The 26,060-nt window shown below is 46.7% G+C and overlaps 1 protein-coding gene across 2 annotated transcripts; it reads right to left on the bottom strand.

The window, feature by feature from the left end:
* Positions 1–1,996: 1,996 nt before the first annotated feature.
* Positions 1,997–17,484, bottom strand: LOC133407670 (complexin-2). Of its 2 annotated transcripts, none has more exons than XM_061685785.1 (4): positions 17,407–17,484; positions 11,126–11,263; positions 5,837–6,012; positions 1,997–4,674 (listed from the first exon to the last, which is right to left on the bottom strand). In XM_061685785.1, the coding sequence occupies exons 2-4, from the start codon at positions 11,154–11,156 to the stop codon at positions 4,474–4,476; spliced, it is 408 nt and encodes a 135-aa protein (XP_061541769.1). In that variant the 5' UTR covers positions 11,157–11,263; positions 17,407–17,484; the 3' UTR covers positions 1,997–4,473. The 2 variants fall into 2 exon arrangements, with proteins under 2 accessions (XP_061541769.1, XP_061541770.1); XM_061685786.1 differs by lacking the exon at positions 17,407–17,484 and adding an exon at positions 14,944–15,402.
* Between the last annotated feature and the right edge of the window lie 8,576 nt (positions 17,485–26,060).

Genomic DNA, 26,060 nt, shown 5'->3' with positions numbered 1-26,060 from the left:
TTTTCTCCCTGGCGCCACCGGTGGCAAAATGGAAAACCGAGCTCAATTCTTCAGCGATGGACCTCAAAAAATGGAACATTCCCGTGAGCAAGGAAAGACACCGGAATGGTTTTGTTGCTGTTGTTGGATCCCTCCAGGGACCGCAAACCGTGGGAAGTCAGTCGAGTTATGTAAAAAGTAAAAACCTCGGGGTTTTATTTTATTTGATCTTTTTTTCACAGCAGTTTAACATTCATTCATTCATTCATTTATCTTCCCTTCCACTTTATCCTCACGCGGGTCGCGGGCGTGCAGGCGCCCATCCCAGCGATCTTCGGGCGAGAGGCGGGGTCCACCCCGAACTGGTCGCCATCCAATCGCAGGACGCACAGAAACCAATAACCATTGGCACTCTCATTCACACCCACGGGCGATTTAAAGTTTCCAATTGACGATTTTGGGATGTGGGAGGAAAGCGGAGTGCCCGGAGAAAAGCCACGCAGGCACGGGGAGAACGTACGAACTCCACGAAGGCGGGGCCGGATTTGAACCCGCGACATCACAGCTGTGAGGCAGATGCGCTAACCAGTCCGCCGCCGGAGTTGAACATATAACTCCATATTCTTGATCCTCTGTGAAGAACAAGTGTCGCAATCAAGTGGATATGGCGCGTTTCCATATCATTTGCTCAATAACGATGACGACATGGCTCACCGAACGTCCTTTTGAAAAGCAATTCACAATTATTGCCAGCTGTTATCTATCAAAAGGTCATCGGTTTTTTCAAAGTAAAAAAACATTGCCCGGCAAATGTCCAAAATGTAGTTTTGCAACAGGTTTTGTGAAGATCCTCCTGGCATCCAATTTTCCTCCTCTAAATTCATTTTCAATTCAGATTCAATTTTTCAACACAATGACTGAACAGAAATTCAAATTGGGTCTTTGAAGTTCAGCAGTTCAAATCTAAATGATTCCAATTGAGTTCCCGGCGGATTCGATATTTCCTCCATTTGCTCCGCCCTGTTTCAAATTTGAAAGGGTCAAGAGCGAGGACTTGACCTCATTCAATGGCAGCCATTTTACATGCGTGCCATGAAGTGCGAGCCATTTGCAGCATTTTCACTCATTTTTCAAGACCCAAAGAATATTGCCCTCTATTGTATTATTATATACACACACACGAATCTACCGAATAAGACTAAAATCTCATGGTTCCGCAGGAAAAATTAAAGTTTCTTCAGTAATCGGCAGGTGAAATACAGGCTAAGTTTCACTAAATTGTGCCATTTCTCCCAGAAAGTGTAGAATTTGCGTGTATTTTTTAAACGAAATAATATGGCGCACACAGCGACTTTCATGCATACATTTTTCTTGCTTTTGTGACACCTGAGCAGTGTTTTGATTGCATGATCCCGAACCAGCTCAAGCAACACTTAGGAATGGCTTTTGATTTCAAAATCAAAATGCACTGAGCGATATCCACACGCTTGGAGCGACGCAACTCACCGAAATTCGTCGGCGACGGACTCCGAAAATGGCGATCGCGGTCCGCGTATACGTCCGAGATCTCTGTCGTCTCGTTTATAATACGCACATACTTTATGCTTTCTGCACAACACTTGTTGTGAAATCTATACATCTACGTATACATGATCTGTTGGAGTGTCCAATGATCTTTGCTTCAACTCGTCCCGATTGTCAGCAGCAGCAACATGGCAGCCATTTCCTGTTTTGTGTGGCTGGTGAAACCGAGAAAACTGGGACTTACCTTGTTTCTGAAGTGGCGCATCGCTGCCCTCTGCTGGCCACTTTGGTCATTCATTTTATTTATTTGGTTGACTTGAATGGCTTTTTAAAAAAAAACAACAAAAAAAACATACAAAATCAAGGCGGCATCAAATAGATTTTGCGTCTTTATCGCCACTAATCAAATTATATGAAAATGACTCGTATCCGCATGTCTGTCCGTATACTGCCCCCAGGTGGCCAAGGCGCGCACACCAGAAGGAGCAGCACAGTGTGCATTGAATTGAATGAGAAAGTGTGACAAAAACTGTTGAATTCGTTTTAATTCCAGTGATTTATGTCATTACTGTATGTTTTTATACTGTCTAATATTACAGAGTGTCTTTAAAAACACTCGAGGCAGCATGGCCAACGTTAAAACGTGGAACACGAAACACGGAATAGCCCTTTAGGAAGGCGCGTGGTTTAGCCAATAGGAGGACAGAAGAGCAAACATGTGACCGGCGGAACAGAAAACGCAGACCAATACATTAATGTCACACGTAAACACAAACTCATCAATTCATTTCATAATCAGGCACCAACATTGACAAGTATATCTTCTAATACTTGGGTAGTTTTCATCAAATACTTTTCTCATAATATTCAGCTATTTTTGCATTATTTAAAAATATATTTGCCAAATATTTTTGTATTGTTATCTGGTATTTGTGTATTAGTCATGAATATTATTGTCTGATACGATTGAATTGTTCCCTAATATTTGACTACTGTTCATTTTGTATTTTTTCCATGATTGGTCCAATAAATCAATCAAATAAATCATACATTTGGTCTTCGGTTGGCATGCGTGAGGAATGCATGGAGTATTAAGACACGCATAGACAACAACACACAGAGACGCACAAACACAATAGTTTCTTCCTATACGCGTGTCGTGTACATGTTCACGCAACACACGCACACAAACACAAAACAAAAACATTCAAGGAATTATGACAAAAAATTCCAAAGCGTATGGCTTTGTGGTCTCGTCCGGAATCTTCTTCTACTTTGTCGCCGTTAAGTCGACAACTACACGAGTGTTTTGTGTTCTTCCCGCCTGACAACCGCTGACAAAAAACAAACGACTTAGCTTCATCGCTTCGTAGCCTTTAGCCACACGCTAAAGCTGTTAGCTCGTCCAAACGCTTATGATGTTACCTTTGGATTGGGTGGCACTTTGCCACATTTACCGCTCACAACTAACTCGCCAACGATGCACCGCTGACGCACCGCAAATGCACCCGTAATGCACCAGTGATGCGCCATTACTGCATCGTGGACACACCGATAGCGCACAGCTAATGCACTCGCAGTGCAACCGCTAATGCGGTTTTGATGCACCTATAACGTACCAACAATTCATGACTGATGTATTGACAGCGCACCACTGATGCACCAAATGTGTATCACCGATGCACTGCTGACACACCCGAAATGCGTCCATAATGCCCCGCTAATGCACCCCCATGGATCCACCACAAATGCAGCCGTAATGCACCATTGATGAACAAAGCATCAGTGACGCCCCGCTGGCTCACCGCAAATGCACCCGTCACGCACCACTGACGCGCCACCGCTACATTGTGGACACAGTGAGAGCGCACCGCTGACACTCCACAATTGCATTGTTGTCACACCACTACTGCACCCGAAATGCACCGCCGATGCGCCAGGAATGCACCGTTGGCACGCCACTAATGTACTCACGATGCATCGCACCACTGACGCACAGCTTGGCGTCATCGTGCAGTGGGGATTTTTCTGTTTGCAAAGCAATGGTAATCTTTGGTCTCCGTGGTGATGAATTTGAATTTCACAAAGCATAACAAGTTTAACCTCGCGCCCAGTACTGTTTCCCAATGCCAGAAGTTTGTCCTGATTGTCTCAAGGGAGCGCACCACCAGAAATACGCGTCAAAAACCGAAACAAAGAGGGAACCTTGGAATGACGAGCTCCTTTCACACAGATTCTGCGAAAATGGGCTCTTTCATACACAATCCAGCAAAGGTGTACACTTTCACACAGAGAAACAGAAGCCCGCAATTAGATAATTAACAGAGGACGCTGGGAAATTCGGAAGGTTGACCGTACCCGTAGAGTCTCCCCAAAATTGCTGCATCGGAGACGTAACAGTGAAGACGGTGTTTATGCGCCTTCGCATTCAACGCCCCGTCCGGTGCCGGAAACCTTCGCACCGATACGGAGTTATCCCTCATTGCGTAAGCGTCTTTTAAATCGTTAGACAACGGGGCAAAGTGACGTTTACTTTGTGATGCGGGTTCACCACGATGCCATGAAAACTCGGGCCGCTCGAAAGGGGCTTTCGACTCCCACAAAAAGTGATGGGCGGTAACTGCGGCAGCGTCGCTACTTCCTGTTCGCCGGCTGGCCAATCAGACGGTCCTAAACGTCAGCATGCATTTCCCACGACCATTTGCGATGAAGGCACGTGTCGCAAATACGTACTTTGGATTTGGTGGCGTCCGCCTAGCGACAGGTGACGGCCTACCAATCGAAAGGCCTGATAGGATTAAATGAAATGAAAATTGTTGTGAGGAGTAAAAAAGGCAGTGTGAAGCCTGCAACAGTTTGGCAAGAATATGAATCACCTTTCCCACAATTCCCTTTTTTTTGTTTTTTTTTTAAAAACCTGCCCTGTCCTTTCCCACGATTCCTCGCTTCCTCGCCGTCCGTCCGGTCGGTCTACTTCTTGAACATGTCCCGCAGCGGGCCGGGCAGGAACTTGAGGACGGTGTCCAGGATGCTGTCGTCGTCGTCGTCGTCGTCGTCGTCCCCGCAGCCCCTGGGGATGGCCTTCTTGGGGCGCGTCAGGGAGCCCTCGCACGCCTGCTCCAAGGCCGCCTTCTCCTCGGCCTCCTTTTCCTCCTTCTTCTTCAGGCCGTACTGCCAAAAAAACAACAAAAGACCCCCTTAGCTGCATTCACAATCATTCTCTTATTTCATTTCATTTGATCAATCATGGTACCCCAAAAATATAGAATTTAGCAATTTTTGATTTGTTTTATGCCGCCTTGTTTCATATGGGTAAACGTCTCCCATGCGGAAACAGCCGGTAAAGACACGAGTAAACGCCAAAGACAAAAGTGCATCACGGTAAAGACAGTTTCAGCTTCGTAAAAACGGTGTGCGTCACGCAATCTCCATACAAGCGCATGAATGATCCTAACCACGCTTACGCTCGTCTTTCTACAATCATCATAACGGTAAAGACATGGAACAGTTCCCACACTCACACAAATTCATACATATTTGTTCATACCTGAGAAATAACAGCATTTACTTTGCTGTGTGCTATTGTGTGAACGCAAAAATGGCTGCCTAATCACAGATCCTTCTGGTGTATTGCAACAACCACAGTACTTTTGATACATCAAATTTTGATGAACAAGAAGACCTTCCTTTCTTCCTGATGCACGCGATGATTGGCTAATGTGTCAAAGTGCCGCGGTGTAGCGCCACCTAACGGCGAGGAGGACTTACTCAGTGTCAGATTGTTCTGCTTGAAGTATGAGCAGCCTTGGCGAGGACCCGGTACCTTCAAATAAGGTCGGTGTCTGCCCGATACGTGCCCATCACTACGAATTAAAAATCCCTTCAGTGCCAAGAAGAAATACAACTATGCATGCATTAGCTTTAGCGGTAGCGTTAGCACTCGTATTAGGGTTAGCAATATATGTAACGTTAGCGTTAGCATCAGCGGCAGCATTAACGGTCACGTCCGAATGATCAGTGTCTGTAACATTAGCCTTGGCATTAGCGTTAGTGTTATGATCAGTGGTAGCTTTACCGTTTGTTAAGGAAGTTAGCACTGTCCATTGTGAACTCGTCCGACAGGCTAACGCGTGAGGTTCCGGTGCCTTGTCCCGGATACTCTTCCGTGATTTAGCTTCGGCATTGGCATTAGCATTAGCACTTGCTAAGGAAGTTAACACTGCTCGCCGTCAGCTCGACCCCGGACATTAGCATTAGCCCACGCTGAAACGGTTGGCACTCATCACCGGACGGCTCGTGCGGGATATGCGAACACAGAAGGAGTTTGCCGAACCTTGTCCCGTATGCTCTGCCGGACCTTCTCCCTCTCGGCCTCCATGCGGGCGTGTTTGGCCTTCCTTTCCTCCTCCTGCTGCCTCAGAGCCTCCTGGCGCTCTTCCTCCTTCTTGGCCGCGTCAGGGTCCTTCTCCTCCTCGCCGCCCAGCATCTTGCCCATGTCTTTGGTGGCACCTGAACGCACCACCGCAGAAGAGAAGACGGTGAAAGTTCACGGGGAAAAGATCGTGGAAGCCGACGGGCTCGGCGGCGCCCGAACGCGTGTAGCGAGAAGCGTCAACGGCGTCTTGTTATTCGCTCGCTGGGATCGATAGTAAATACACGAACACCTGGGTGTACGAATTATGGATCCGGCTGCCCAGAAAAAACAACTGCATCACACTATTGATCCACACACGCACGCACACACGCATCCAATGTATAGAACCTTCTCGAAAATGACTTCATCTGCTGCACTGCTCAGCAAGTCAACATGTATCATGCAGAACATGGACTATGGTGTATTAAGACACATGCATTATTTAAAACATTTATACTACACTATGTATGATCAAGAACATGTACAGTATTGTATTATATTATACTGTGGATTGTATAGAGAACATGTATGGAACAGAACATGCTTTACGTGATACTTTGTTTGCATTGTAATGTAACAATTTATGTACAGTAGTTTATACATTTTAAATATGTGCAGTAATTCATATTTTGTTTATATATAACAGTGCTGTGTACCTAGTGTATGTACAGTATATACGGTGTGCCATATGTGTAATGTATATGTTGTATAGCACAGAATATATAGAATATATATATTTTGTTGTATGAGTAATGTTTACATTGTAACGGACACGCTCTCGCCCGATGGCACCGTGACCCCCGAACTCCAGGCCGAGCGGCATCGGGAGACGACCACGGGGATGCCAGATTTAAGTTCGCACGGGGACGCTAAACGAATTACAGACCGTCCCAAGTAGCATCAAAGCTGAGACACAGACACCTGGTTTCGCACCCGGACGTTAAATTAACGAACCTCCGACCCGAAAAGCATCAAAAACAAAGACTCCTCTTTCGAGACATTTGGGACAAATCCGGGCTGGGACAACGGACGGCGCACCAGCGACACCCACAGGTAGTGGGAATTCACTGCAAACTCGGATTAACTAACCACAATCTTCATAGGCTTGAATGGGATATCATATTTTAAGAAGTTTACCTGAACGCCACGAGCGATTGTATTTCTGAAAATGTGAATGTCTGCCCTCAAATCTGTTTGTCAAATGTAATGCATACATGTTATGTACAGTACAGATCATGTAAATGTGTTGTACATGATGTAATGTGCATGTTCAGTATATGTGTATGTGTGATAGATGTAATGTAGACATTGTACGGATACTATATAATGTAAAATGTTGTACATATATGTAATGTACTGAACAGTATATGAAATGTGTTGGGTTTGTACTGTTGATATGTATTATGTTATTTATGTTATTCATTGTGTTGTGGTGGCTATGGCATAGCAGCACTCATCGTCATCATCATCATCATCATCATCATCATCATAACAAAAGCGAGCGTGACAAATTAACGCTCAGCTGGTGAGAAAAGGAGATTTGGCGGTCAGCGCTCAGCATGGGGGCGGGGCTGAGGTCAGCCTGTCCGCTGTGGGCGTGTGACAGCAAGCAAAACAAACACGACATCGCAAGCGGCCGTGTCGGCGTTAAACTTCCAAACGTTAAACCGCCGATGTAGGCGTTTATCTACCTGCGCCTTTTCCACAGAACGGTGTTGCACTTCGGCTGCAACCTCAGAACGCCGCCAAATTTGCGAATTGCGATTGCTCCTCCATTGTGTATCGACTCTTGAACGCGGGACAGGAAAAAGACGGCTTTGATGGGCGGTGTGAAAGGAGCTAGAATTTCCCCCAAATATGTGAAGATGCGGTGTACGGTACTACATCCGAAGTTAGGAAATTTGTTGGTCAACATCGTCCCGTGTGAAATATTCCACGAAATTTGCGGCTGAGACTCAACACAAGATGTGGCTTTTATCCACCCGTGTACACTCTTGATACGACCTCAGACGCCGTGAAATTCACGGGTCAACATCGTCCCTCCATTCTGTGGCCTTAATGCGCTGGTGGCAAACTCAAGGCCCTTTGCTCACATTTTGCTTCAGTTTGTCATCTACACGTGTCCACAATAATTCATCACAGTGATTGTATCGAAAGGTATGTATTTGGAACTGAAAAATATCGGATTTCACTTTCAAATGAAATCAATTTATGAAGACCTAGGAATTATTGCCATTCCATTTTCTACATGAGCGTAACAATTCTAAAAATGATCCTTAGTTCCCACCACCACAAAGTATTTTGTCACTTTCAAATTCATCCTGCTGGCCGGATTGTGCCCCCTTGCGGACCGGTTTTGGCCCATGGGGCGTATGTTTGACACCAGTATAGTGTATACTGTAGATCCGTTTTGATCTTTAAATCGTAAATAAAAAAGTGATTCATAATACTGTTGAAATCATTTATCTTGAGAAATGTCCAATTGCTCAAATGATTTGCAACAAGATAATGATCAATAAATTAATATTTTCTGAATATACTTGCATTTTATTCATGTTTTCCTGTTTTTAAGGGGACGAAATCCTGAAAACGCTTATAGGCGGTGTATCCCGGCCTATTCAAGAATTTTTGGGGTTTCTTTGTCCCGATGCGATTCTAATAGGCGTGAATGTTTTGGAGACAAAGTTCGAGAGGGCAGACTTGGATGAGAGCAGAGGAGAGAGAGTGAGTATATTGGCAGAAGGGTGATGAGGACGGAGCCGCCAGGCAAGACAGCGAGAGGAAGAGCAAAGAGAAGGTTGACGGAGGTCGTGAGGGCACTTGGCGTCCGAGAGGAGGAGGCAGGAGACGGAGCTTACATGGAAATGGAGGACGCGCTGTGGGCACCCCGTTCGAATTCTAATCGGTCCTTATGTGATTGACCTTCATCATCATCGTCACCATAAGTGGATGAGGACAGGGTTCCATTGTGGGCTTAACGGAAAGGGGCGATCACCGTCCCTGCACTCATCTTGAACCTAGACATCCGTCCTTCATCCCTGAGCACCCTCTGCACGCCTCCTCTTCCACCTGCTTCATCAGGCCATTAGCGCAACGGCGGCTAATTGAAGCGCTCCCGGTTACTCCATTGACGGCGTCGCGGTGAGAAGCGCTCAAGAGCACTCGTGTTGCGTTTGATGAAAAGCTGACTCGGCAGAATGATGTCGTCTTATCTGCCAAATCGTCGTCATCGTCAGTGGATCTCACGGGAAGCGGCCAGCCAGGGAGGCTCAGGGCGGGGAAAGAAAAACAAAAAGCGGAATGAGATCCCGATAAGCGGACAGGAAATGAAGAGCAGGAACGATTCGTCCTGCATACAACTGATCCTGGATCAGTTCGCGCTATGATCTTAATCACATGAGGTGCTCCTGTCTACACTTGATCATATAGTATCAGCTATATTTCGAGCACGTACACTGTGTGGCGGACATTAGGATATTGTTCCAAGGATGTTTTCGTGACACGCTGGGGATTGATCACACACGCCAGCGCAGGACATCAAAAGACAGACACTTCCTGTCTGCTCCACCAGATGGCCGCGATAACATCTGCATCCTCTCCACGCGCTTTTATTTGCTTATTTTAGCTCTGTTCTGAGAAAGTTTGCTTGAAATCCTGCTGGCGGGGAAGTAGGAACGAGTGCACAAGGGTACAGCGAATCGCCCCCTCCCCCTCATGATTGTGGTTGAAACTACAGGAGACCCCTGGAGAAGTTTTTCGTGCTATCGTGCCAACTCACAACAGAAAACTTACAGTATCTCAAGGCACTTCACACATTGAGCAGGTCAAGAAGCACATGTCATACATCTTATGATATATATATATATATATATATATATATATATATATATATATATATATATATATATATATATATATATATATACATATACATATATATATATGTGTGTGTTGTGAAGTTTGAGGATTTTGTTAGCTGCGCAAACCTTTAGTTTGTGCCGTTGTGAGGCCAACATATTGATTGGTTTTAGACGAGCTGCTGGCCTCGTTTCTAATGAAGAAATCAGTAACAAACAATCCGTGACCTGCAGCTGCGTCAATATTTCCCTTCCAATAACATTCATTTGTATGCGCTAATCACATTAGCGTGTTCAGCTGTGTGTGCGCGGAGGCCTTTGTTGACATTTTGTCAACCTTTACAGGGCCAACTCTTCAGTAATTCATTTTCATTACTACGGTGCTAATGCTAATGCTACCCACAAAAGCACGTACCAACTGGCCCACAAAACCTACTTACGCATTCGACAAAACGGGTCTAAGCACTTCCTCCCGGTTCGGATGAATAGCAAAAGGGGGCCGGGACAAAGCAAGCGTTGGACCTTTAAATGTCTACATTGTCCTTTGTCGAACACAAGATCCATCAAAGATGACGATATTTGATGTTTACTGTAGGCTTTGTTTGTGTTTACATATATCATATTTTCATAAATAAATGACATCCATGTTCTTAACTTTTGTCCGAAGACACCAGCCATAAATAAAAAACATTCTGCTTCAAACAATCATGCCATCAAACCGTAGTCATGCTCATTAGCGTAGCATACACAGGAATTCATCCATCCCATTTTCCGGGTTTGGTCACGTGACGTTCAGCATATGGCGGATTAGACGAACGTGTCTCTCGTGCTGAAACAACTGCGCTAACAGTGCTACTTTCAATAAGTTCTTCATCATTTCAGATTTTAGGCATTCATAGCAAAGCCTTATTGACAGAGCAAATGATGTTTAGCTTCCTAAAAATTGTGTCAGTTGCACAATTTCCATGTGCTCCCCTTCAAAATCTGCAGGTACAAGTGCCTAAATGATCCCAACTACACATTAAAGCCATTACATCGTAATAACGGTAAAAACACGCAATCGTTCCGATACTTTCATAAACATATCTGAGAAATAACAGCATTTATTTTGCTGTCTGCTATTGTGTGCACATCGTGAGGCTCTCTCCAGTGGTGTTAACGGTAAAGACAGCTTGAGTGACATTTGTAAAAGAAGCAAGAAAAAACCCAAAACAATGGCAGAAAAGTCATGCCACCAATGTCAAAGTCAGTGCTGAAAGAATCAAACGCAAATGAACAAAGATTCCCACTAGCTTAGCTCATAGCTAACAGGTCTAGCATGCTAAGCTCAACGGATGTGTTGCTTACTCACCGCCAAAAGCTTGTTTCATCACAAAGTCCATCTCGGCTTTTTGGGTGTGTTCAACTTCTTGTTGGATGTCAAAGACGAGCTAGCATGTAGCCTCCGCCGCAACGTCCGGCGCTCTGATCTGGTTTTCTCTGGATGCACCTGCCGCAAGAAAGGAAGAAAGAACGAAATCTGATTTTTGACCAGCACAAAAATGACAGATGCCACGTTCTGCAGTCGGGCCGGGTATTTGAGAACCTGACGATTTGATTCGATTTCGATTCCTTCGGTTTGAGATACGATTTCATTTTAATTTGCTCGGTTGCTATCCAATTTGATTGTGGTTCTTTAGGCCGCGATTCGATTTGATTTTGGTTCTTTAGGTTGTGATTTGATTCGATAGTGATTCTTTAGTGCGATTCGATTTCGATTCTACATCTTACGATTTGATTATTTAAGTTGCAATTCGATTTGATTTTCATTCTCCAGATTAGGGTTTGATTTGCTATTGATTTAAATGCTTCAATGCCGATTCAGTACGAAGTGGAATTACTCAAATAATTCGGGTACGAGACTGTAATTCCCAGGAACTTGAAGGTCTCGACGGTTGACACAAGGTAGTTGGAGAGCATGAGGGGCAGCTGTGGCGAAGGATGCGTCCTGAAGTCCACGATCATCTCTACAGTCTTGAGCGTGTTCACCTCCAGGTTGCGTCGACTTTTCTTGGTAGGCAAACTGCAGGCGGTCCAGCAGGGGACCTGTGACGCGCTTGAGGCGGTCTGGCACGAGGGGTTCAAAGGACTTCGTGACCACAGATGTCAAGGCGACAGGCCTGTAGTCATTTAGACCCGAGATTGGGATGATGGTGGAGTGTTTGAAACAGGATGGTACTTCGCACCGTTCCAGAGATCTATTGAAGATCCGTGTGAAGACTGGAGCGAGCTGGTCCGCGCAGACTTTGAGGCAGGATGGGCACACATGGTCTGGACCTGCCGCTTTGTTAATCTTTTGTTGTTTGAAGATGCGTCTCAGATCCTGTTTGTGGATGGTTTGCGCAGAAGTCAGCTCGCGCAGATTTTGGTCTGTGGTGCGGCCGGGTGGGTGTGGGGTATGAAAGTGGCCTTTTCAAAACTGCAGTCGGAGGTATTCAAGTCGTTGGATTGTGTGCTATTTTTCTCAGCTTGGGGTGATCGTCGCTTGTAATTGGTCAGCGATTGGAATGATCTAGGATGTGACAGTGTCCGTATATACATCCAGGGTGCCAGCTGAATTTTCAAAGACACTCCAGTCTGTGCAGTCTAAACAACATTGAAGTTCTATCTTGGCTTCATTGGTCCACTTTTTCACTGTTGGCTTCGCGCAGTTCAGTTCTTGCCTGTACGTCGGTATTAAGTGAATTAAGCAGTGATCAGACGAGCCCAGGGCTGTGCGAGGTTTGGCACGGTATGCGTTATTTAGCGTAGCATAGCAGTGGTCTAAAATCTTATTTTTTTTTTTTTATTTTCCCAATTTCGTTTACTTGTTCAGCGAGCGGCGGCACGGTGGCCGACCAGTTAAAGCGTCAGCCTCACAGTTCCGAGGACCCGGGTTCAATCCCCGGCCCCGCCTGTGTGGAGTTTGCATGTTCTCCCCGTGCCTGCGTGGGTTTTCTCCGGGCGCTCCGGTTGCCTTCCCGCATCCCAAAAACATGCATTCATTGAAGACTCTAAATTGCCCGTAGGTGTGAATGTGAGTGCGAATGGTTGTTTGTTTGTATGTGCCCTGCGATTGGCCGGCAACCGGTTCAGGGCGTACCCCGCCTCCTGCCCGATGACAGCTGGGATAGGCTCCGGCACGCCCGCGACCCGCGTGAGGAGAAGCGGCTCAGAAAATGGACGGATGGATGTTCAGCGAGCGTTAGCAGTGCGGCGTTCGTGTTAGCTTGAGGCGGAATGTAAACACCGGCGAGAATGAAAGATGCAAATTCACGCGGCGAGTAGAACGGCTCATTGGAACATATGTGGTATGTCACTCTTACGTTTTTCAGCAATTCAATATTGGACGACAAACATTAACAAACTTAAATATGATTGAGTTCCTCTTGAAAATTGTGATGAAAATAACAATTGTGTCCATCCATCCTTCCGTCCTTCCGCCCTTCTTCTGTTTCTTGTGCTCTAATTTGATCATCCCAAAGGCTGGCCGGATAATCTTATCAAAGACAGCAGGCCTGCGTACGTTCTCTCTTCTTTCGACAGGACCCTCTCTCTCTTTTTGTTTCCTTTCTTCCCTCCACCTATTCATGTCTTCCTTTTTCTTTCCTTCCTCGACGCCGATCACGATTCCTTTTTGTCTTTTGTTCCTTCATGAGCTGACACACATTTTTCTTTTTTGATCTCAGGCCTTTTCTCTTCCTTTCTTCCGAGAACCTTTTTTACTCCTTCCATGTCTTTTCTCCTTTCCTCACCTGTTTCCATCCACTTGTTTCTTTTCTTCCTTTCCTTCTCGAATGCCATTCGTTCCCCCCGTTTCTTTTCCTCATCCAGTCCACGTTCCTTCCCGGAGCCTGTCCACGTCCTTTGCCTGATCCATCCACGTTTCTCCTTCTTTCACTCTTCCCTGAGCATATCCACTTTTCTTTTTCTGTCCTGACCCTGCCGCCCTTTTTACCTTTCCTTTCCCTCTTTGAGCCCATTCATTTTCCCATTTCTTTTCTTATCAATTCCACCATTCCACCTTTTTTTTGTCTGTCCTTCTGTGAACCAACATTCATTTCCTTTTCGGATCTGTCAGTTTTTCTAAAAAAAAAAAAGAACTTCCTAAAGCCACGTGCTCTTCATGGTCCCGGTCCATGACCGAACCCCTGCCCCGAACCCCGGCATCTTTACCGTCAATTGCCGAGAGACACGAGCAAACACCCTGACATTTGTCCGCTGATATTTTACAGAATGTCATTGTCAGCCATCCGTCTGTCCGTATACAACCGCATATCGAATCATCCAACCGTAGCGGATATACATCATATACAGTGGGTAGGAAAAGTATTTCAATTTCTTAAAATGTTCACTCTTTTTTTTAGATTGCAGATTGCACACAGCACCCCGTATTGACAGAAGAAAAAAAAAAAAATTGTTGACACATTTTTGCAGATTTATGACAAAAGAAAAACTGGAATATCACACAGCCATAAGTATTCAGACCCTTTGGTGAGTATTTAGTAGAAGCACCCTTTTGCGCTAATACAGCCATGAGTCTCAATTGGGTTTAAGTCGGGGCTCTGGGTGGGCCATTCAAAAACAGTCACGGAGTTGTTCTGAATCCACTCCTTCGTTATTTTAGCTGTGCGCTTAGGGCCGTTGTCTTGTCGGAAGGTGAACCGTCGGCTCAGTCTGAGTTCCCGAGCACTCCGGAGAAGGTTTTGGTCCAGGATGTCCCCGTACTCGGCCGCATTCATCTTCCCTTCGATTGCGACCAGGTCGTCCTGTCCCCGCGGCATGATGCCGCCGCCACCGTGCTTCACTGTTGGAACTGTATTGGACAGGTGACGAGCAGCGCCTGGTTTTCTCCACACATGCCGCTTATTCATTACCGCATTTATTTTCCCTTTTTTTTTTTTTTTTTTAGTTTTACTTAGGTGTCTGGTTGTTATGCCAAACACAGCTTTGGGAGCAAGTGTCCGGTTGTTATGTCAAAAGTGGCGCTTTGCACGACATCAAAAATGAAAGTCAGGGTACAAGTAGCTTTATAGTGACTCACACAACCTTAAAATGCGTCCCGTTGCCTTCATATAGTACAAGTAACTGTCACGCTTCATTCTGCCAATACTCAGGTGTCCAGTTGTTACGTATACATACTTCAGCCACCTGCGAGAGCACACGTGTTTGTCACGTCGACAGCGCCGGCTCGGGAGCGGAGAGGTAAGCGGAGATCTTCGCCAGTGCCGTCGATAAGCTCCGACAAATTCCGATGCGCTGATTTCAGGCCTCTCGGCAGAAAAACGCCCGCGACTCAGGAATGAGTGGACCGTCTGAATTCCTATTTCACATGCTTACCTGAGGCACCAGGGAGACAATATTGCACCCGAAATACGAGAAACAAGTTGCTTTGGTCAAACATGTCCTCTTCAATACGACTCACATACCTGTAACATGCTTCACGTAGCCTTAATCTACGCACATGCAACTTGAAAGGGTTTCACGCATACAAAGGTGACTGGTTGCTATGCCAACACATAGCTTTGAGAGCGAATGTGTTTTGAAAAGTGTGATTTAGGACACACGCAGCTTTGTAAGATGACTAAAACAACCTTGATATGCTTCCGATGTTACATACTTCACCGGCTCGGGTTGCTTTTTTGAAGCTTGCGTACTGTGCGCGTGCACACACGCACGCACACACACCCACACACACGCGCACACACACACCACACACACCACTCTCTGGCCACACATAACTCCCAGTCGCTTCATCGTTCGTCGTTTCTTACGGGCAGAGCGGGAAGAAAGGACAAATGTGTGCGTGTGTGCATTCGGATTGGATGTAAAGACGGAGTGAGGCTCGTGCGGAAAATGGAGGACAAAAAAGGAGGGCATGAACGCAAACAAGGGAAGGGAGAGGACAGACGACAGGAAGGGACGGCGGCCTATTTTTGAAAGCTTCCGCCACGGGACGGGGGTTTGAATTTTCCACAAATTCCCACCGAGTCAACACTTCTGTCGCTCAGGTGAACTCTGAACGTCGCCACCGTTCCCGGCAACAGGTGCGAGCTGCCCGTTTCCACGGCAACGCATCGGCTCACAGTCCAAGCTGCCCGATTGGACAGCCGCGCCGGCATGTTTACATCGGGTCACAGGAAATGATCTTAAAATGTGACTCAGTGGGCTGGATTTCATTTTCATTTTTTGGCTTTGTGTTGAGAGGCAAAATTGACGGTGCCGTCAGAGCCACAGTTGCTGTAAATTGAAAAATAGAAATTGAGCGCACGCACAAGGAGCTGCTGTGGACCACAACTCACGCCCAGACACTCACACGCAAACTAACCCATTTAAGATCCTGCTGTCACTCACTAGGCCACGCCCCTTGAAAGCAGACATCCATCACACGAAAATGAATGCACGTACAGTAATTGCACTTCATCAAACCGGCACGTCTTTGCTTTGCCTTTTGTGACTTTTTTATGTTTTCATTTCATTGGGGAAAATCAATTTACGAGACGGAGGTCAAGGTACCGCTCTAATCCATCTTGAGTCAATTTGAGACTTTCGGAATGGAGCGTCAGCTGTTGTTTTTTGTTTTTGTTGTTCCCGAAGATTGGACCGCCCGCTGCCACTCACGTCTCATGAATAAAAGATGAGCGTGTGAATTTTTCATGCGGTCCTGCGGAGGAATCGGCGCAGACGACGACAACACCGAAGCGCAGACTGCACTGCATGCGTATGATCTTTCTATGCAATCGCACCGAGTATACGTGCATAAAGAGCAGTCGGCTCCCATCGAAGTCCATATTGTCGATGTCGAGATTTGGAGCAGAACCGTCTTGGAAACCTGGCTGCTCTGTCCGCAAGCAGTGACAAAAACGCACGTTCTTGCCAATCCTTTTCCATCTTTTGTGGGTCGATTTAAGTCAAAAACAATTTGACCCCCGGAATGTTCCAATATGGCCGACTTCCTGCGTCTTTGCGGGCAGGACTTGTTCAGACTTTTTTGTGCGTAGGCCCGTGACGGACATCCATCCGTCCGTCCGTCCATTTTCCTTGCCGCTCCATCCTCACGCGGCTCGCGGGCGTGCCGGAGCCTATCCCGGCTAACTTCGGGCGACACCCCGAACTGGTCGCCAGCCAATCCATGATGGAAATTTCATGTCGCTAAGTCAAACTGGCTTGGGGGGGGGGGGGGGTGAATTTTGAAAAAAAATTGGGTGGGGGCGATGACGCCCTCAAAATGCTTACTTGGCACACACAACAAACTGCACTCGCGTGCACACAACTACACACACTCGTGCAAATATTGACATGACGTCCACGTCATCGTGCACGCACCCAACAGACAAGAATCACGTGCACGCAAAGTGAATGACACGCAATGAGGCTACTCCCTGCCACCCGACCTTCATCACACCCTCCTCATCCTCCTCCTGATGAAGATGTGCACGCCGCGCCTTCCCCTGCGCGCACGCGGAGGCGGTACACTCCCAAAATGCTCGTCCCTTCTTTTTTCCCCAAACTGGGTAAACCTGCCTCAGCGTGCGCGCCCCCGCCGTGTGCGCACGCGCACGCTCGAAAGCTCGCTGGGGCGAACTCGAGAGCCGCGCGCGCGTATCGACTGACCTGCTGCCGCCGCCGCCGCCGCCGGAAGGACGAAGGAGGACGCCGCGAGTGTGCAGCCGAGCCCCCGTCCGACGACCCTCGCACGCACGCACGCACGCGCCGAGCGAGCAACAACGCCTTTGTTTCTCGGCCCCGCCCCCTCCGCAGCTTCATGACCTCACAGCGGCTGCAGCATATGGACTCACTCACTCACTCACTCACTCACTCACTCGCTCGCTCATTTATTTTCACATCATTTGATCCATAACCGTCAAGACATGGCCCACTGAATTTTCTTTTGAAAATCAATTGATTGCACTGATATGACATCAAAAGGTCATACTGTTTCCCATAAAACATATTCCAAACTTTCATGCTTTGCAACGTTTTGTGAAGATGTGCTCATGACATTTTTGGATATATGGGATATTTCTTCGATTGCTTAATCTGCATTTTCCGGGAAAACTAACACAAAATGCATGTTAGTGTCGAAAGACCTCCTTCTTTTTTTTTTTTGTTTTTGTTGTTGCTTCTTTTACAAATGCCACTCGAGCCGTCTTGAGCGTTGACGCCACCGGAGAGAGCCTCATGAATGTTCAGCCGCTCTGCTACGACAATAGACAATACTTGGAGACATGAAAACATAAAAACACACCACGGAGAGTCACTGAGCAATGAAAGGTTAGCGGTCATGTGGTAATGCTGATAAAATGACAGTTAAATCCTCTAGCAAGTTGATAGCAAGAGGGAAGAAGCTGTTGGAATGTCTGCTAGTTCTAGTTTGCATCGATCGGTAGCGCCTACCTGAGGGCAGGAGCCGGAAGAGCGGAGGGTCCGAGGGGATTTTGCACGATCTTGTCTTAGCTCTGGCAGCGTGCAAGTCCTCAAGGGCGGGTAGGGGGGTACCGACAATCCTTTCTGCAGTTTTGATTGTCCGTCGCAGTCGGAGTTTGTCCTTTTTTGTAGCGGCGCCGAACCAGACTGAGATGGAAGACCACAGGACCGGTTCGATGACCGCTGTGTACAACTGCCTCAGCAGCTCCCGTGGCAGGCCGTGCTTCCTCAGAAGCCGCAGGAAGTACATCCTCCGCTGGGCCTTTTTGAGGACGGAGTTGATGATGATCGCCCACTTCAGGTTCCCGAGCGACTGTAATTCCCAGGAACTCGAAGGTCTCGACGGTTGACACAAGGCGGCTGGACAGCGTGAGGGGCGGCCGTGGCGAAGGATGCCTCCTGAAGTCCACGATCATCTCTACAGTCTCGAGCGTGTTCGGCTCCAGGTTACGTCCGCCGCGCTTCCCTGTCGATATGCAGACTCGTCACCGTCCTCGATGAAACCGATGACTGCGGTGGCGTCTGCAAACTTCAGGAGTTTGACAGCCGGGTCTGTTGAGGCGCAGTCGTTGGTGTAGAGAGAGAAGAGCAGCGGAGAGAGGACGCATCCTTGGGGCGCCCCGCTGCCGGCGGTGCGTGTCGATGAGGTGGCCTCCCCCATCCTCACCTGCTGTGTCCTGCCCGTCAGAAAGCTGTAAATCCACTGGCAGAGGGCAGGCGAGACGCTGAGCTGAAGGAGCTTGGAGGAGAGGAGTTTGGGGATGAGCCGAAGTCCACAAACAGGATCCTGGTGTAGGGCGTTGAGGTGTTCTAGGATGAAGTGCAGTCCCGTTTTGACTGCGTCATCCGCAGACGTGTTTGCTCGGTAGGCAAACTGCAGGCGGTCCAGCAGGGGACCCGTGACGCTCTTGAGGTGGTCCGGCACGAGGCGTTCAAAGGACTTCATGACCGCAGATGTCAAGGCGACAGGCCTGTAGTCATTCGGACCCGAGATTGCAGGTTTCTTCTTGGGACTGGGATGACGGTGGGTGGTACTTGGCACAGTTCCAGAGATCTATTGAAGATCTGTGTGAAGACTGGAGCGAGCTGGTCCGCGCAAACTTTGAGTTCGTATTTGTTTGATTTTGCAAAACACAGTAGAAAAAAAAAATCTGCTGATTTTCTGCCAATTTGGAAAGGGTTGATATTGGCCAGTCGGTCAGTACTGAGAGCAAAAATTTGAGACGAGCAGGAGACGGCGGCAGCGGACGTCACGACGAGCAGCAGTTTGGCACACAACCGAGATGATAGAAAATTGTACAGCGGGTCTCACGGTTTGTCACTGGTTGGACCACAAAGCAGCAACGGCGCGGCCAGAGAAATTCAATCGCCTTTATTTCAAAAAATACAAAGAGCAAAAACTGGTAAACAAAAGGCATGAGCAAACGGGTAGAAAACGTAACGGACAAACTACGGCGCAAGGAAAAAGCGAACAAAAGCACAACAAAAGGCGAGACTGTAAAACTTGGCTTACGGTTCATTGAGGAGGGTCAACCAGGAGGTCGCCAAAACCCAGAGGAATGTGAACCCAAAACCAAAGACCAAATCCTACAAAGTATTTCTGGAGTAAGACAGCTTACAAACGGTTACAAACCGAACAACAAAAATACGATCCGGCGCCTTCCCGGCGCGCCCGCAGCGCTGATCGCGCCCGGCTCACAGCGCCCCCTCAAGGAAACAGGACAAACAAGCGTGGGCCAGCTGACAACGGGGAAACAAAATAACACAGACACAACATGAGCGTGGACTCCCGCATACTCGCACTTCGGCGTTTGTCATCCGTCCATCCAGTCGTCCATTTTCCGTACCGCTTGTCCTCACGCGGGTCGCGAGCGCGCCGGAGTGTTTCGGTGGGAAACACGGGCGGTTTCTCCCCATTTATATCAGCTTTTTTGGGGGGTTAAAAAATGGAAATATATTTTTTTCGATTGCGGAGAGCGGAAATCCGCACATAATTGACGGCCGTTATAATTGCATTGAATATTTTTTTTTTAAAGTTTTTTTAAAGCCCAAACATTCTAGAATAAGTGGGGATAAATTGCCACTCAGGTTTGTGCGTTAGTTCCTTTCCAAAAAAGAAAAAGAAAAAAGGAGGAAAAACGACACAAATGGCAAACAAATTGCGAAAACAGCCGTCGGTGCCAAACTGTGAGAATGCGCGGCTCCACTCTGTACTGATTAGAGTTCATTAAGTATAAAAAGTAGTCGTGGCTCTCAAGTCATTTAGTATCATACGCAGTCCTGACTCCCAAGTACTCAAGTACAAAAAGTAGCGAAGTGACGGAAATGAAGGTTGCGTTCAGGCGTCGTGGGTTCATCGCAGCGTCGGGGCGGTTTCGGCTGCTTGCTGTCGATACGCACACAAGGCAGCTGCTCCTTGTGCGTCCATTCGGAGACGTCAGCTGAACAAACAACAGCGTGTGCAAAGAGAGCGAGCAGATGTTCCCTTTCATTCGGGCCTCTCGCAGCTCGTCGGCGCTCCCCAAAAGCACGAAATCAACGAGACGCCTTCGTGATCGTCGAGTCGAGAGGATCGTTTCGTCCAAACGCAAAGATCGACGACAATTGCGTCAGGTTGTGGAAACACTTGCGACTTAATGCTATCGGAGCCGACCGATACGGATTCCGATATTTGGCAACTGGGGCGTCACTAGGATTACTGGATGGGGGGGCCGAGCCCCCAGCGGGCTGACAGGATGTGAGCGAAGTGTCGCGCGTGAGCACAACATTTCACAAACAGCTAACGGAGTCTGATTTTCAGACAACACAATACCGGGTAAAAGTTCAAAGTCGCCGTTAGATTTGCAGCGTTAGTTTTTTTTTCTTTCTGTTTTGTAATACAGTACGCAAACACAGGAAGTATGTTTACAGCATTAACCGCAAAAAAGAACTAAATATGAAATCATTGTTACAGAGGATGCAAAAAAAAAAAAAAAAAAGCCAGCCAAGTTCATCAATTTCAATCAACAAAAAAATGACAGAGAATCATTTCCCTTCGAGGAGTTAACAATGAGGCGCCCGGTTAGCACATCTGCCTCACCGTTGTGAGGTTGCGGGGTTTTTGTGTCTGCTTGACATTCATCTTCAGGGATTAAATTAGGTTATTAACAAAACAAAAGAAAAAAGAAAACAAGAAAACAATAAATCAATACCACTCTGGGCAAAAAAAACAAACCAAGAAGAAACAAAAGTCCACGCATAATAAGTGTCATTTAAGTGAAACAGCACAAGTCATTCTAACGAAACGCAGAATGTTTAAAAGTGCTTCTCGGGCTAGAACACCCAAGGCCTTGCAAAAATACTCGTTTTAAAATAAATACAACTAGTTTTGTGGACATGATCCATAAATAAAACCCTTTCTCTGACATATATATCTTCCATCACTGCTAGCGGCTAAAAATGCGGCCTGTGAGCGGAAGGAACCAGGTTTGATTCCTCCAAATTGCTTCATGTTACCCTTCAAATTGGGTTGACGCGCGCACGGCTCCATCTTGTGGACACATTTGATATTGCGCCCTGTGCGGACTTCAACAATGCGACACTGACAATCACTGGCTGGGTTCGTACGCCTGCTTGAAAATGTCTTTTTCTATTTTAAACACAATTTGTACACATTTACTGCAATAAGTTTGATTTAAATCGTGAAATAATGTATCTGTATATATATTTATGCGTAAAAGGTATATTAACATTTCAAAATAATTGTTATTGTTCATAATTTGTATTTTTTAACAATTGTTTACTGCTCATTCCATCAATTTCATTTTTGTAAAATAGCATAATTGTACTATTAGAATATCGAATACAATTATTGTTGTTCATTATTTGACATTTGTAACGAAATTAAATATTTCATGACATTTCTTTTAACATTTAAAAAATGTTATTTATGTCTACATTTCACAAGATTTTTCTGTATTTAAACCCAAAAAAAAAAGGAATGCAATCAAAATACATGTTTGGTGTTAGTTTATTTAAAACCCACAATTAAAAAGAATGTAATGATTTCAATCAACATTTTCATCCCAAAATGAAAATGGATGTTATGAAGCAGAATAAATGTCTAAATAAAAAGCTTGACGCTAAAGACTTTCAAGAGCACTCGTCGTGTTACATTAACGAACACTAGATGGCGGCCCTGCAAGCTAACGTCCCAGCAAATGGTGGAGTCATGCTGATTTGGAAAGAAAATCAAAGCTCTTCTTGTCTTTCTCTGCGTTCGGCCCGGGCAGGAATTGCGAACGCAAGTTGCGCCTAAACTTCTCCGACCTCTCTCACCTTCTTCTTCCTCTCCCGCGCCTCACTTTGCAATTGTGCACACAAATTCGAGCGCGAGTGCGGGTGAATGTCGAGGGGGCCGCCACAAAGTGGATTCCATCGAATTCCAGCGCCAAGACCTCGCCGTTATAGTTGCCTCAACTCTCCTCTTTCAAAAGCACGTCAAGAATATTCCCAAAACTGCGGGTTTCTTTTCATCTCGGCAATACCGCTAAAATACGGCCCAATCTATCCGGCAGTGACGCGGAGGTCACAGTCCACGCGTTTGTTACGTCTCGCCTCCACTCTTGTAACGTGCAGCTGTCTGATCTTCGCATGTCTCGTATTAAAAGTTAGTACAAAACTTTGGACGAGGACCAAAAAGTTGGGTCGTATGACTCCGATACACACCCAAAGACAATCGGTCCTGTTTTTGTGCACCGAGCGCATCAAACGGCAGACGACCTTGAGGTTCATCGTGTGTCGCTGCACCATTTGTGGTTAATCTGGTGCTTCAAGGGTTAAAGTTGCACAACAGGTGCAATTTAGCATTAGCATTAAGCTAGCAGACGCAAAGGCTGAGCTATGTGGTTGTTTGAACTAAACAAGGTGTGGTTGTCTGTATTTTATGTTTAGTTGGCTAGTAAACTTCAAGACTACTAGTAGCAATTGTGTCAACGGAAAAGAGGTGGTACTCGTGACAAATGTCCTTTTGGAGCTGGTTTTACAAACGTCTGCGGGTAAAGTGGAATTTGAAGGGTTGGGAAAACGATGGAATATTTTATACTGATGAATTGCTGCCGTGACAGGAAAACAAATTTGTTCGGTATCACGGTATGACGGGATACATTTCACGTATGATCTTGATTAAAAAGTCAATGCAGTCAAAGAAGAAATCTTCAAAATAATCGATGACCTGTGGCCAACGACAAGCCGAACGGGCGGCAGAATCGAGCCAGGCGCTTTGCATTTCGATGTTGTTGTGTAAGTGCAGGACGGGTTTCATTCCAAGAAATGGGAAGTTCACTAACTTGATGTCGAATGCGTTCTTCTGGTCTGTTAGTCCTGCACTGCAAGCCTTCACGACCCCGCGGGACTCCCTTTACACTCAGCTTCATGAGTAACACACACGCACACATCATAACATTCATCACACGTGCCTCCACCGGCGCCGTCAACCTGCGGGGCGCCGGTGGAAATTCAGCTACTGTGGGTCGAAGAGGAAGAGGTGAAAAGCGGGTTCTTCGGCAGAAAGAGAAGAGGAACGCACAGAGCCTACAACTGAATGTTGGGACTATGACAGGAAAATCTCGGGAGTTGGTTGACATGATGATTAGGAGAAAGGTTGATATATTGTGTGTCCAGGAGAGCAGGTGGGAAGGCAGTACGGCTGGAAGTTTAGGGGCAGGGTTGAAATGATTTGACCATGGCGTAGATGGGAAGAGAAATGGAGTCGGGGTTATTTTAAAAGAAGAATTGGCTAAGAATGTCTTTGTCGGTGAAAAGAGTATCAGATCGAGTGATGAGGCTGAAACTTGAAATTGAGAGTGTTATGTATAATGTGATGAGTGGCTATGCCCCACAGGTAGGATGGGACCTAGAGGTGAAAGAGGAATTCTGGAAGGAGCTGGACCAAGTAGTTCTGAGGATCCCAGACAGAGAGAGAGAGTCGTAATTGGTGGAGATTGTAATGGACATGTTGGTGAAGGAAACGGGGGTGATGAAGAAGTCGTGGGTAAGTACGGCATCCAGGAAAGGAGCTTGGAGGGACAGATGGTGGTAGACTTTGCAAAAAGAATGCAAATGGCTGTAGTGAACACTTTCTTCCAGAAGAGGTGAGAACATAGGGTGACCTACAAGAGCGGAGGTAGAAGCACGCAGGTGGTTCACATCTTGCGCAGACGATGTCATCTGAAGGAGGTTACCGACTGTAAGGTAGTGGTAGGGGAGAGTGTGGCTAGACGGCATAGGATGGTGGTGTGGAAGATGACTCTGGTGGTGGGGAGGAAGATTAGGAAGACAAAGGCAGAGACGAGAACCGTGCGGTGGAAGCTGAGACGGGACGAGTGTTGTGCGGCTTTTCGGGAAGAGGTGAGACGGGCTCTCGGTGCACAGGAGGAGCTTCCGGAAGACTGGACCGCTGCAGCCGAGGTGATCAGAGAGACAGGCAGGAGAGTACTTGGTGTATCTTCTGGCAGGAAAGGAGAGAAGGAGACTTGGTGGTGGAACCCCACAGTTCAGGAAATCATACAAGGGAAAGAGGTTAGCTAAGAAGAAGTGGCACACGGAGAGGACCGAGGAGGAGAGGCGAAAGGAATACATTGAGATGCGACACAGGGCAAAGGTAGAGGTGGCAAAGGCTAAACAAGAGGCATATGATGACATGTATGCCAGGTTGGACACTAAAGAAGGAGAAAAGGATCTCTACAGGCTGGCCAGACAGAGGGAGAGAGACGGGAAGGATGTGCAGCAGGTTAGGGTGATTCAGGATAGAGATGGAAATATGTTGACTGGTGCCGGTAGTGTGCTGGACAGATGGAAAAAAAATACTTCGAGGAGTTGATGAATGAGGAACATGAGAGAGAAGGGAAGAGTAGAAGAGGCAAGTGTGGTGGACCAGGAAGTGGCGATGATTAGTAAGGGGGAAGTTAAAAATAGATTGAAAAATGGAAAGGCACTTGGTCCTGATGACATTCCTGTGGAGTTTTGGAAGCATCTAGGAGTGGTGGCTGTGGAGTTTTTGACCATCTTGTGCAACCGAATTATAGCGGGTGAGAAGATGCCTGAGCCAGTGGAAGAAAAGTGTGCTGGTGCCCATTTTTAAGAACAGGGTACAACAGTATGGTTTCATGCCTAGAAAGAGTACCACAGGTGCATTATTTGCCTTGAGGATGTTGATGGTTAAAAGCGTTCGAGCAGTACTTCGATATTCTTGATATCCAGCTCCAAGTCCATGCACTAGTATGCTCGCTAGTAAGAAAACTTCAGCACACAATTGAATGACAAGGCCGCGCTAGTAGAACGGCTGTGTCTTAAAAAAAAACAAAAATCACGTTTGGCCTCGCTTGTTGCATGCAGTTATCGTACTAGTATGCGACGGGACGTTTTTTGATGAGCGGGCAGTAATTTCATACGGCAGTAACGGAAAACGGTTACTAGCGAGACACTGTCGTTCTACTCGTGCGCACTGAATTGTTTTACGAATGAGGCCAACGAGCATACTAGGACATGGAGCTATAGCTTGCACTTGATGTCAAGGTTTTGAAAACGTTGCTGTCCGTCGCCGCTGGTGCTGAACGCAGATCGTCGCCTTCTCCTCGTATAAAAGGGAGCCACCGCTGTAAAGTCTGAAAATGTAAGAAAAACATTTTAAGATCTCGCCTCCGAGCAGACCGCCGGCCGCCGACTGTAACTTGTCGAATTGTACTCGTGGAAGTGCGGAATTCGATCAACTGCTCTTTCTTTGGTCTCGTTCTTTCTCAGTGCTGACATCGCGTTCAAGAGGAGGAAGAGGAGGAGGCAAGCCGATGAAGATCGCACTCTTC

This window comes from Phycodurus eques, chromosome 9 (assembly GCF_024500275.1).
Source record: "Phycodurus eques isolate BA_2022a chromosome 9, UOR_Pequ_1.1, whole genome shotgun sequence".
Classification (NCBI taxonomy): domain Eukaryota; kingdom Metazoa; phylum Chordata; class Actinopteri; order Syngnathiformes; family Syngnathidae; genus Phycodurus; species Phycodurus eques.
This window is presented reverse-complemented; position numbering and strand designations above follow the sequence as displayed.

Coding starts and splice junctions, on each gene's coding strand:
- LOC133407670 (XM_061685785.1), bottom strand. CDS start 11,156: ATGGACTTTGTGATGAAACAAGCTTTTGGCG. Junction 6,013..11,125: donor GATGAAACAAGCTTTTGGCG/GTGAGTAAGCAA, acceptor TGGTGCGTTCAG/GTGCCACCAAAGACATGGGC. Junction 4,675..5,836: donor GGCAGAGCATACGGGACAAG/GTTCGGCAAACT, acceptor TTTTTTTGGCAG/TACGGCCTGAAGAAGAAGGA.